Source organism: Ciconia boyciana, chromosome 4 (genome assembly GCF_034638445.1).
Source record: "Ciconia boyciana chromosome 4, ASM3463844v1, whole genome shotgun sequence".
NCBI lineage: Eukaryota > Metazoa > Chordata > Aves > Ciconiiformes > Ciconiidae > Ciconia > Ciconia boyciana.
In genome coordinates, this window is record NC_132937.1 from 94,827,764 (window position 1) to 94,840,633 (window position 12,870).

The 12,870-nt window shown below is 42.8% G+C and overlaps 1 protein-coding gene across 3 annotated transcripts in view; it reads left to right on the forward strand.

Annotated features, from left to right (window-relative positions):
* Window positions 1–12,870, forward strand: part of RASGRF2 (Ras protein specific guanine nucleotide releasing factor 2) — a 154,601-nt gene that overhangs the window by 12,337 nt on the left and 129,394 nt on the right. For 2 of the 3 annotated variants that reach the window (XM_072860668.1, XM_072860669.1), the window contains exon 1: window positions 23–409. The exons of the other annotated variant lie outside the window; for it this stretch is intronic. In XM_072860668.1, the coding sequence (XP_072716769.1) occupies window positions 125–409 (285 nt within the window). In that variant the 5' untranslated portion in view covers window positions 23–124. Of the gene's footprint in view, window positions 1–22; window positions 410–12,870 lie in introns of those variants that run through there. 3 annotated transcript variants of the gene reach the window in all.

The following is a 12,870-nucleotide window of genomic DNA, read 5'->3' on the forward strand; positions in this document are numbered from 1 at the left end:
CGCCCGTGGGTGCGTGCCGGCGCCCGTGGAGCGCGGCCGCGGCGCGGCGCAGCCGGTGCCGGTGCGCTGAGCGCCCGCGGAGGCTGCCCTGCGGCGGGCGGGCGGCCGCAAGCTGCCGGGCACCATGCAGAAGAGCGTGCGGTACAACGAGGGGCACGCCCTGTACCTGGCGCTGCTGGCCCGCAAGGAAGGCACCAAGCGCGGCTACCTCAGCAAGAAGACGGCGGAGACCAACCGCTGGCACGAGAAGTGGTTCGCCCTCTACCAAAACGTCCTCTTCTACTTCGAGGGCGAGCAGAGCGCCCGGCCCGCCGGCATGTACATGCTGGAGGGTTGCAACTGCGAGAGGGTGCCGGCTCCCAAGGGCTGCGCCGCCGGCAGCGCCAAGGATGCTGCGCTGGACAAGCAGGTACGGCCGCGCCGCGGGCAGCCCGACGGCCCCGCTCCCCTCGGGCAGCGGCGGGAGCGCCCGCCCCGGCCTCGGCGGCCGGGCGGGAGGAGGAGCGGGGGCGGAGGGCCGGCGCGGAGGGCCCCGGCGCCGCACTCCCGCCGTGCGAGGGGAGAGCGGGGTGCCGCCGGAGCCCCGGCCGTCGCGGCGCTCGGGCCGCCTCCCCTCGCATCCCCCCGGGAGGAGGACGGCGGCCGCCCCCGGGCCGCGGCGGGGAGGTCCGCGGCGCTGCGGGAGCGCTCGGAAGAGCGGCAGCCGCTCAGAAAGCGGCGAGGCCGGCGGCTTTCCCATCCCGTCGAACGACTCTTCCTTACTCCCTCTTCGTTTTTCCCCTGCGCCTGCACGCCTTATTTCAATAGGGTGCCCGGAGAGTGGCATCCCACAAAACTAGGTGTTAGCCGTCTCGATACCGGCGCTTCTGCGATACAGCTACCACACCAAACTCGGCAAACAGAGGGTGCGAGGGGCCGAAGTACCGAACAGCGCAGCGGGACTCGAAGGAGTCGCTGAGCCCGGTCCTGGGCAGCCGCGGGGCTGCTGCCTCTCTCAGCGATGCTGCGAGGGGTAACAGGCTCTCAGCTCTCCCTTGGGAACCCCTGCCAGAGCCGGGCCGGTGGCTGGGAGGTGAGGGTGAGCCTGTGCCCTGATCTCCAGCCTGTGCCACTGAGTCGAGCCGGCGGGTTCTTTGCCAGGCAGGTGTTGCGAAGCCGATCGTGCTTGTGATAGAAATGGTGGCGCAGTGCTCGAGCCGGATCTTGGGTGGCTTTCATCGGGTGAGAGACCCTGAGGGCTTTGGTGGCACTCGTTCCCGTGAAGGGTGACGGTTCCTAACGCGTGAACTGCCAGATTCCCCCTCCAGAAAGCTGATCGGTTTGACGTGCACGTGTCAAACAAGCGGGTTGTTAAATACTATCTGTGTATTACATAACGAGAAGAAAAGGACATCGTAGCTGTTCAGCGTGGACAGAGATGGGGCATCGTAACCACACGCCTCCTATTGCCTCATGTAAATTCTTGATCTTATTTGCTGCCTGGCTAAAAGTTGTTTGACTCTGCATCTGGCATGCCCTAGTGCCTTCCTCCCTGAATAGGAGAAACCAAACAGGTGTCAAACTGGTTTGGAAAAGTTTGGGTAACTGTAAGGAGGGTGGTTTCGAGCTGGCTGCAGGCGTTTCCTGCTGATTGTGAGAAAGGGACACAGACCTAAGTCAGCTTCTGAAAACCAGCACATCTGTATGCTGCGCTAGCGTGACAACTTTGCGAGGAGAGCTTGGAGCCTTCTCTTACGTTTGTGGTTTTTTGCCTGTTTAGAACAAGTACTCGTGCGCTTACGCAGCCTTTGGGATGGTATGTAGTTAAGCAAGTGAACTTTGGGAAGTTGGGATGGTTGTAGTTATGTCATATTTGCCTGTCACATTCTTGCTTGTTGCTTTGAGGCATGTTTTTATAAGCATTGATAAATGAAATACTGGAGGATTCCCTAGATGAAATTAAACATGAATATTTCCCTGTCTGCTTTACGTTGGCTTAGTACACTTGTTTATCAGTAGTGTTGTTAAACTACGGCTTGACTAAGAGAACTGTGTGAAAACAATGCCTTTCTGTATCTGTTCTCTGGGACTCTTAAGTTGTGCTTTTATAGTGATGAATGTCTGAGTTGTTTGTAATTACACTTGGGGGTGCAGAGACAAAATAATTACAGGGGATGAAGCTGAATTTTTCTGTGCTTTAAACGTCAACTGTGTTCACGTTTTTAACAATAGCAGACTGCTATTAAAGAGGCAGAAGAACACTTCAGTTTTTTTTCATGGGGTCGTAGTTTGAATTTTCAAGGCAGACCATCAGAGAATATCTTTCTCCTGTTTACCTTTCACTTGGTGCAGAATAAAGCTTTCAAGTGTTAGTAGTTTTTACAGATTTTTACTCATTAAAGTGTGCCCTTGTATATTCATAGAGACACAAACCTTTGCTAAGGTGTACAGGAAACTCCCTCAGCAATCAAAGCTGATCAGTCACAAGAAAAAAAGAGAAATATTTGAAAATTAAACAGTCCTTTTTATTCAGAAAATGTGCTCATATTATTACCGGTGTAAAGTAATAAACTGTGAACCTTCAGTTTATTAACAGAGGAAGACAAAGTTATTTTAATCAGATGATAATGAAAACTCAGTGTTGTACATGTTAACTACTGTCAGTGTAAAAATACTGCCTAGATTTAATTTGCTTTGATTTAACTACACAAATGTATTAATGGAATGAAAAAAATGAGAAGCTCTATGCCAGTTTTTGAAGACTCAAATCTCTCTTCTCTAAAAGACAGAGAAGAAAAAAGTATTCTCTTTTAGTTTGGGTTTTATTTACCTAGGTAATTCAGACATTAGAGTGATATGTGCTATAGAATTACACAAATGAGGGGGAGAGAGGAAGAAGAATTAATCACACGAGAGAGCTTCATCAGCGTCCTTTGAGTGGATATTTGAAAAAGCAATGCAGTTTCTTTAAGTTATATAACTGAAGATTATGGAACATGCACGCATAACAAATAGATTTTGTTTTCCTTAGTTTGCAGATCCTTTTAATTTTAGTTTGAGTTGTTTAAGGATTGCTTGTCAAGTCATATGCTAGGTAAGAACGGTGCTGAGAAGTTGTCAGAGTTCGGTGGGGAGAGTGTCGGAGCTGTACTTCCCTATACAGGGGAAGCTTTATTCTCCTATAATGAGACCGTATTTCGGTCAACAGATGTGTTTAGGTTTGGGTATCTATCTCCCAACAAGCTCAGCAGCTGAATAATTTCACATTTAACCACTACTGGTGCTGTTATGCCCTTCCAGCAGTCCATCGTGAGGGAACATTAAAGTATTACAGGAACCATACCACCGTTTTGTGGAAGATGCCAAATGCCTTCATAAGATTTGCTGTAATATTAAAGTATTAAGAGCTTGAAGAAAATGGCAATGACAGAATGCGCTTTTTTGGTCTTTTCCATTAAGATATTAGTATATTTTTTTCCTTTGGAAGGATATTTGCTTCAAAGCAAATTCTTTTAAAAGTCCAGTACCTTTCTTAATATTAACAAACTGCATAATGCATGAATCAGTTGATATTCTGGGAATATGGGATCAAATTGACTATGTTGCACATATTAAATTATTTGTGGGGGGAGTTTTTATTTTTAAAGAAAAATGTTTTGATCTCCCTCAGATTTTAGAAGAGTTTTTGTAAATGCCAAACAGGTGTTGCTATCCACTGTGATTTCACATTTCAGAAAAAAGACAGATTTATTAAAAGAACAACAATGTGGAAGAAGCTGAGTTTCAAAACAGCAAATTAGGACATGAAAATACCACATGTGAAAAGCTTAAATTCTGCTGTTGGTTAAACTGCTTCTTCCCACAGGAACTGTAGGCTGTAAACAAGTGCAGCTCCCAAGTCCTCCACTGTGACAATGACAGACTTGATGAGAATGAATTTCAGCTTTTGTTTCAAAAACTCTGGAAAGAGAATGGCTTTGTCTCAGTGAGTGGCTAGTCTCTTTCAAAAGTAAAGTAAAATGCCTAAAAATTATGCTTTCTGCAGTGTTTCATAGGAGAATGGCACTTATCCAGCAAGTTCACACATATTTTTTTTTAAAGACTGTTGGAAACAAGTGAATAGAGAAATGTAAATATTATTATTGTTATTATTATTATCATTATTGTCTGCACTGGGAGGAGACCTATATGTTTAGTTTCTTTCATAACTGTGGATTGAATACATGGAAATGTTCTGATATAGTTATTAATAACTGTCTTAGTGTATTTAAGCTTGTAAATGTTATACGATTTGAGCAGAGACTATTCTTTGTATCTTGCCTGCAATAATCTTCCTCCCACTTAGCAAAATTAAATGCAGTATTAAGTCCATGTCCCCACAGATTAACAGAATCCAATTATTTGAATTTTTTCTGCTTACTGTAGCTCTGTATTTATTTTATAAAGGACATGGTGATTTTGTGGTGTTTGAAACCTCTCTCTTTTACATACATTCCTTGAAGTGTAAAGCAGGCATATGCCACCAACAGCTTTTGCTGTACCTCTCTGCTAATTTAGTGTATACAAAACCTAGCAACAGCGCTTAAAGGTCATTTTTTTCTGAAGATATAATGACTTAAAAGTTAATCTCTTCAGTGTTGTTGAGCAAAAAACCCCCGTTCAGGATCCTATGTCTGTTATATGTAGTAGATGGCTGAGGAGTGGTGTTATCTTTTTGGCAAGATAGCTTGCCACCTTCAGGTGTAGTATTGTCCATAAATCTTAGTGCTTGCACGTGGGCAAGTAACTCCCTGGGATGTTCCAGGGCAAAGGTCCACCAGAGATGCCCATGTTTTAGAAACTCCCTGCAGCATTTAAAAAATAATAGTAGGTGAATTTGTCTTCTCAGTATCTGAGAAGAAAAAAATTTGTGGGATTTTTTTTTTCCTCCAAACTTTTTTTTTTTTTGGGTGGATTGCCTTCAACAGAAGGAGTTAATTAAAAAAGATGGCCAGTGGAAGAGTTTTAAGATGTTAGTGCTATTGGGATTAGTGTTTTTGTAAGACCTGCTCATGAAAGAGTCTCTAAACGGTTCTTGCATGAACACAACTTTGAGGTAACTAGCTGTGGTTTACTTTCCCAGGTAATCCTTGTCCCCCCGCCATTGTTCGGTCGCTGTCATGAGACGATATAGTTTGTGGGCACATTCAGTAAATACATTGGTTCAGACCGTTTTGATATGCATTTAAGGAGTAACTGAAAAACGAGTCACTGACATTGCGCTTAAGGCAAGCTGCATCGAAGTGGTTGCCTCTGGCTCTTTGTGCAGAACTGTAAAGTGAATTTACAGTGTGCTTTCTGGCCTAAGGCTACACGTGGTAAATAAATAGAAAAGTATAACCCTTGTGATCTCTCCAGGGACTGAACTTTGCTATTTGAGAAATGTTTTCTGTTTACCTGCTTGCTTAGTAATGAGCACGTCGGGGATAAAGAGAAGAACAGAAAATCTCATGGCCATATTTATTGCTATTTTGCCAACATTAAGGATTTAATTCTAACTCTTGAAAATGTGTGTTTTTGCTGTAGTGTTACGAAATGGGCTGTTTGTAACTACGCCAAAGCGGGGAATGCACCTAGCTGAGAAGTGAGTTACAGGTAGAAATATTTTTTTTTTTTAAATGCCTTCCTTTTGAAAGGTTAGTTAAATCCACACAGAGGTGACTTGGAGAATATTGATGCCATAGAATAGTTTAATATTAAACCTTTGCCTGCCTTAATCCACACCAACTGACTTTGGTCAGGAACAGGAGACTGATCTGTTGTTTTCTGTTCTTGAGTGTCTGTCACACTTGGGGGCAAAAGGCAACAAAAGACACTGCCTGAATATCTTAGACTAAAGAGTAATTAAAAGAACATTGGGAGTGATGGTAATAAGACCAGATTTTGGTGAGATGAAGTGTTATTGAAGAGAAACCACAGGGTGAAGTCCTTAACATTTCCCTGTGAGGTATCATAAGATCCTGAAACCAATATTACAGTATGCTTTAACAGAAGTGCATACTCCTTAATTAAGTTGTTGGAAAAATAATTAGATCCCAAAGCATTAATTTGGAAAAGGCTTATTTGTGGAGTTGCTGGGAAATCCTTTTAGCTAACAGGTGAAATGTCAGCGAGTGAAAGGCTGGAAGCAGGTTAGAACTAAATTAGAAATGCATCCCAAAGCGTAAAGACCAAAAATGTCACGCAAACACTTATCATGTAAGAATAATGTGTTCCACCTTCTCAACCTTAAACATCACACGAAGGCTGTGCAAAGTGACCAGAACCTACCTACAGCAGTGTAGCTCACACTGATAATGTGAATACTGAAATTACATTTAAAATAAAGTATCATAACAGTTTAACATGAATTTCATTCTTCCACCAGTCTTACAGTCAATGCTGCTACTTTTTTCATTTTGTCTCCTTTGTTGGCAGAGTTGCATCGATTTTGCTTGATCTACTTAGTTCCTCAAATGTGAGAGGAAATTTGTAGAAAACAAAAAAATTCTGAGCACAAAAATAGCAAGTCAGTCCCTAATCTACTGAATAATTATACTCTATTTATCTTAATTTGCCTGCATTTAACTTTTAAAATAGATTTAGTTTTTTTCTTCTTCATCATCATCTGAGCAGACCAGCAAGGCATGTACCCTGTTTTCTGGTCACATGCTTTTAATTTCTCACTGTGTACCTGAATAGAAGATCCAGGCAGAGCTGCACGTATTTCTGTAGTAATACGGCAACATTATAACTGTCTTTATATATTCATGTATTATGCATTAAAATGTCATCATTAGTAATATAGCAGCATTTTTTTGATCCCCTTGCTGAGGATTTTCCATCCTAAGAATCTCCGTGTACAATAAAAGCTGTCATGCTTGGCCACATATATTACAATTACCAGTCTTGTTTTGCCATTTGCAATATGTCTGCATTACTGAGTAGCTTGTGCAAAGAGGGAAGGGACGGGGCATGTTTTGGTGCAGCCTGTTGTGGTTCCTGGTGCGTGTGTCCATATTGCATCTCGAGCAACAATGACGTCCAGGTCAGTTGGTGCATAACGCATAGGTAGAGAGCTGATTGCTGCAGGACTGTCTGCCCACATTGCAAGCAGGGCACTCTACATAGTGGCCCCCTGTGTAACTTCCACATATAGCAGAGGAGATTCACACCAGAAAGAACCCCTTCAGTGCAGTAGATCATTAACATAGACCTCATGCAGCTGGTGAAACCTCATCCACCGCTTTCGGCCATTCTTAGCAACAGATTTTGCTGCTAGCGGTAGCACACTTCTCTAGATCCACCGCTTCAAAGCAAGTTTGGTACCGTGGCTGCTGTGGAGTCTGAGGCAACACAAACCCGTTTTTCAGTGTGAATTTTCTACGTGTTCTCACTTTGAGCTTCCTAAAGTGGTGATGGACTGGCCAAATTTAGGTACTCTTTCATAGATCTGGGGGGGGGGGGGGGGGGGGAGCAGATTCTTCTTGGACTGAAAACAATGTCAGTGTTTGCTTTCTGCCTGATTGTTGATCAGCCACAGCAGTTCAGAAAGACAGTGTCATCCGCCTGTTCATATACTTGAAGGAAAATGAGATTCCACATAGTATCTCTTTTCAGCTTTTTTCTGTCTACCAGCCATTACTGATGCTGAAGATTGGTTGAGGGACAGGTTTTTTTTAACACTGTGCCTCAGCACTAGATGTCTAGGAACATATGCTTACAATCTAGCTTCCAGGTTTTTTTTGACTTACCAATCCCCTAAGGTTTTCTATTTGAGGTACAGAATCAGTATATATAGAAGAGGCTTCCCCAATTTAGTCCAGCCATTTCAATATCTCTGCTGTATTTTCCATGAGTTCAGAACTAACTGAGTTTTATTAGGAAGTGTTTATAAACTGCCAGTTCTGAACTGAACTATATTGTCATAAGTGACATTACTTCCACTTTTTTACAGTGGAAGCATTTTATTGTGGCAGCTCTGATCAGTTCCAGTACTTCTTTTGCAAAAATGGATTGTGTTTTAAGAGTTAAATGCTGTAACTATTGACAAGAATCTGGGATTATATTCTGTCTCCCTCTTACAGTTCTCTTTCTTCTCATGGCACTGTGGAACAGTGACTTTTGTCCATTTTTGCCTTTTGAGTTTTTGACTGCAGTATAATGGCTGAGTAACAGAAGTTATCTGCTGCTTAATCGTCCTGCAGCTTTGCCTACTGTGGTTCAAGTTCCTAAATTGCTGCAAGATTTCCATTGCATTACAGTATGTCCTTTGCAATCTTTTGAACTTGGCAAGCTCATTATATTGTTTTTTTAAAAATGTTGTGCCTCTATTTAGCATTCTTTGAATAAATTACAAACTCTTTGTAAATGTCTATATACTTGCAGTAGTGGAATGTGGGGTAGGATGCTGCTCATGCAACTGCAGGTGCCCCACATGAGCTAGATCCTGTTGCAGACAGTGGAGTCCTAGCCAGTACAGTCAGTGAAGTCTAGAGAACTAGTCACCCCATCCTAAATTAGGTGTCTACATTTGTTAAACTGAACAGACTCCACTGACTGTAGTGACTAAATCTCAGATGATTGTTGAAGTCAGACATCTGTCTCACCTACAGATACCTGTGTGCTGGGCGCCTCAGATAATGTATTCTGCTGCTGGCATGGGGAACACATACTGGGTTTTCACCCAGGCAACCATGAGATTTGAGTGTTCATGGATGTAGACAAACTTCTGAAATCTGCCATGCTGGATCCTAAAACACACTACGTTATTGCTGTTTTCTGTTTGATGTTTTAGGTATATGCTGGATCCTCACTTATCGGAAGTTCAGGATGATTGCAGGTGATGGCTGGTTCTTTTTCTTTCTGCTTTGTGTTCACTTCCTGTCCCTTATACAAGTTGTTTCTCCTGTTTCAGCAAATGCCAGAGATTTTAGATTCTCAGGAATTGTGGAGATCGTGTTCAATGACTTTGACAGAGTCTCTCTGATGTCCTCCAGAATGAAATCAGGAATTTATTTTTAACCCCATGCATCCATGGATGCTCAGGCATGACAAGAAAATTGCAACTTTCTTTTGCATTAGTCATATTCTCTTCCATTTGGCACTCACAGAACAATTTTCGAGAAATACTAAAAATGCTTCTCCTTGATAAATCTGTTGAGGAGAATTTAAAATTTATGGGTCACCTGCAAAGCTCTCTTAAGAGAAAGGTGGAAGAAAACCTGACAGAAGAGTGGAGGGATCCAGCATTGATATCTGTGCAATATCATCACTAGTCATGCAGATATTTGTGTGTACAGATGAAGGGAAGAACAGTACTAAATGGCACTGAGGTGATTGCATTTGGTATCTTAAGTATTTTTACCTATTCCTAGGTAACATCAGGCAAATGAGAGCTCCTGGGATAGTACTCAGCCTTATATGGGTAATTTGACCGGTATATTTGTTGCTTTTGCAACTGTGAGGTCTTTTGATTGTAGCTTCCTTGTCCCAACAAGTATATGATGACTGAAGGGAATAGGAGGTGAGCTGAGGAATGGTGATGGGGAGAAGATCCAGCTGAATTGGTGCTTCAAGACTCTAGAATCTTCCAGACTTCCACAATTCAGGAATCTCAGTGCTTTTGCGCCACCAGATGTGAATTGTAATGCCTGCTGGAGAGGTACATGCCTCTGGCTATTCCAGGGTGGGCTACTAGCCAGCTACTGTTGTCACAGTGCCAGCTCAGTGTAAGGTCCAAGGGCTGAGGCAGAGTCTCTGATCCTGCAGCTGCTTCTTACAAGTATTTGTGTGTGTTTACATATGTTTTATGTCTCTTTTGCTTTTCTGTGAAGTCCAAGGAGTTGTGTGCACAGAGTATACGAGCAGGCTGTAGGGATGCAGGATCGAGCAGTCGGAGGAGGACAGAGCTAAGGCTTCTCGAGCAGCCCAGCAGTCACTCTCTCTTCTGTGCTGTGCTGTGCTCTGCAATTTCAGGAGATCTGTTTCTTTCCTGGGACTCCTTTCTCATCAAGTAATCAAAAGAAGAATTGCGATGAATATCCTGAAGGGGGTCATTTTCTGTAGGGCTTTTCTGTTTTTCCCCCCTCCTTCTCTGAGCATTTGTAGTATGTAAGGGATGAGACTGCAGGAAGAGAAAGATGATTTCATGGTAAAATCAGAACGCCACCTGTGGGGACTGGATTCTGTCTTTTGCCTAGGATCTCTGTGAAAAATTGCATAAATCACATCCACGAGGTGTTTTACAGTAATTAATCATTCCTTGTTTTGGGGACCCAGCTTGGCACAAGAGCCAGGGACACAAAGGTAGAACTGATCTCAGTGAAAGCAGTGGCTAAAACAAATAAAAGTGCCATTTAAATACCAAAAGCCGATGGTTTTTCAGATCTGGCTTCCAAATTGAGTTGCATTTGAAACTGCTGGTTTTTGTGCTGACCGTATTTGCAGTAATTCCTTTTTACCTCACAGGCCATTGTGAAAAGAAATGCATTAATTCTAAGGAAGCATCTGCATGACTTAATGAGCAGTGTCATAGGACATCATGTAAGAAGTTTCTGAACTCTGCTGATTAGTTTGCAATAGATAAAGCATGGAGATGTGCATTCAAGAATCAAGATAAAGCAAAATATGAAATAATGTCTCACTTATATGTGGTAATTGAACTAGGATCTCCTGGAAGAAGAATCATGTAATAAAGGACTGCAATCATTATGCTTGCACACATGGGACTAAATTAGCAATGTACAAGGCAGCCTCAAATGTGGCACTTCTCCTCACCTCTGTGTACCTGGCTTTGTAATCTAGTGCCAAAAAACTAACCCCCCTCCCCAAAACACAAAAATAAAAAAACCCTTGAAACTGAAGTACAAATGCATGTAAAAAAATGAAGCATTTTGACCCACATGCTTACGTTATGGAAACAACCACATAGAGACAATTCATTTTGGTGCAGATTTGTTATTGTAATGGGTGCAGGCCCTAGACTAGGGTTTTTATCATATTTTTGCTGCCTACTGCAGATGGAAGTTTCATAAGTGCGTTACTTGGTGGCCTGAGGGAAAGCCTAGCTAGCTGGTGTCCAGTATTATACGGTCCAAAATGTGCAGCGACCTGAGAGAGCTCCGTCATCAGCAGTATGAAAATTGCTGCAGACCTACAGAGAAGTCATGTCTGCACCACGTATACTAATATTAAAATGCTTTAGAGAGAGATACTCTTCCCTGAATGCTGCACTGCATTCTTGTAGCTTAGCAGCAGATAACTTGGCTGCGTGCCAGTGGAGTGAACGAAGTAAAGGCAGCCACTCAGATGTACTTGACAATTTAGAGTAATGCCAAGCGGTTCCCTGTAAAATAAATAAATAGATAGATTTACCTTTCATAGAAGGGAAAAAAAAAAGGAAAAAAAAAGCAACTATCTTCTCAGCTCTGATTTTAAATAGGTTTTATTGAAGTTCATTGACTTTCTGCAAGTACCACTTTGCTTTTTTATTTTTACTTTTTTGAAGACATCTGAATGTGCGTGTGCCTTATTTGTGTTCATAGGCTGGGTGATACGGAGTAGACGGATGGTTATTTGGGTTATGTACGTCCTGGGTGCATTTGCTTGCTGAGCCCGTCACTCCCTGTGGCCTCCTGGTGAATCAGTTTCTTGACTGCCGTACTTCTGCAGTAGTAAAACAGGCCTAATAGTGCTTCCCATATGCTAGCATATGGGTAACACCATCTGCATGGGGATATTTGTTTATCCTTGCAGTATTTTAGGGTGTTCATCTGCAGCTTAATGGGTGAACACAGAAGTGGTTACTGAGTTAGTCATAAGGTGTCATGTGCATGTTTCTGCACACAGGAAAAGCGTGTGGTCAGACCTGAGAAGTGTCTAATCCTACAGCTGGGCTATTCCTCTTGTCATTCATGACTTTATTTCCCTCTGCCACTGAGATGTGTTGGGTACACCTTGCAGATTTGTCCTTCCAGGCAAAATGCTCTCGCTACTCCCGGTGACCTCAGTGGTACAATCTCTTGTTTCAGCCACTTTCATTTTGATGCACTTAACTGAAATTGGAAAGAGTTTCTTTCTCTTTCTCTCTTTTTTTTTTTTTGGTGAATAAGTTATTTGTAATTATAGCAGGTACTCTTAATACCACTTATGCTAGCAGGGTGTTTCTCCTCTGCCAATACTTATGATTTTTGTAATCACTGAAATTAATTGCTAGGCTAATACTATATGGTTGTACAGGCGTTTTGCTTCATCCTTCTGGTGTCCTCCTCTCTGAGTCTTTCCCTTTGGTGTTTGCTTCACCTTGTGTAAATTTCAAACTGCTTGTTTTGTTTTGTCTTCCTGGTCTGGTTTCTGCCCCACAAATATTAATGCAGTGCTTCTGAGTTGCGTGGTGTGCGCAATGCTGGGAATGCTGTATGAGTTTGCTTACTCTCTGTGCTCCTCTCATTCAGATAATACTAGAAAAATGCCTCTATGTGCCAGCAAGAGGGAACACATGAACAAAACCAAGTACCTGTGTAAGACTTACTTAATCACTTGTGTCCTTTCTCATGTCTTCTGAAATGCATTGTGTCCTACTTGTGCAACTGCTTCAGTAGCTTCCAGGGCAACAACATTTTATTTCTTGGTCTGCTGAGAGATCCTGACGTTCTACTGTTTTCAAAGTGGGTGGAGAAGTGTAAGCAACCAAGTCTTATTCTGACAGTGGTGTGGTGCACAGGAGGTTACTTGAAAACGCAAAAAAGTTCATGTACTTTACTCAGCTTCCATGTAACAAGCTTGGAAGAAAGCACTGTGGTGTGAGCCCCAAAGAGCTGTTGTAATAGTGCACTGCAAGGTGTGGATTATACCTGAGAGAGTACAGCTGTA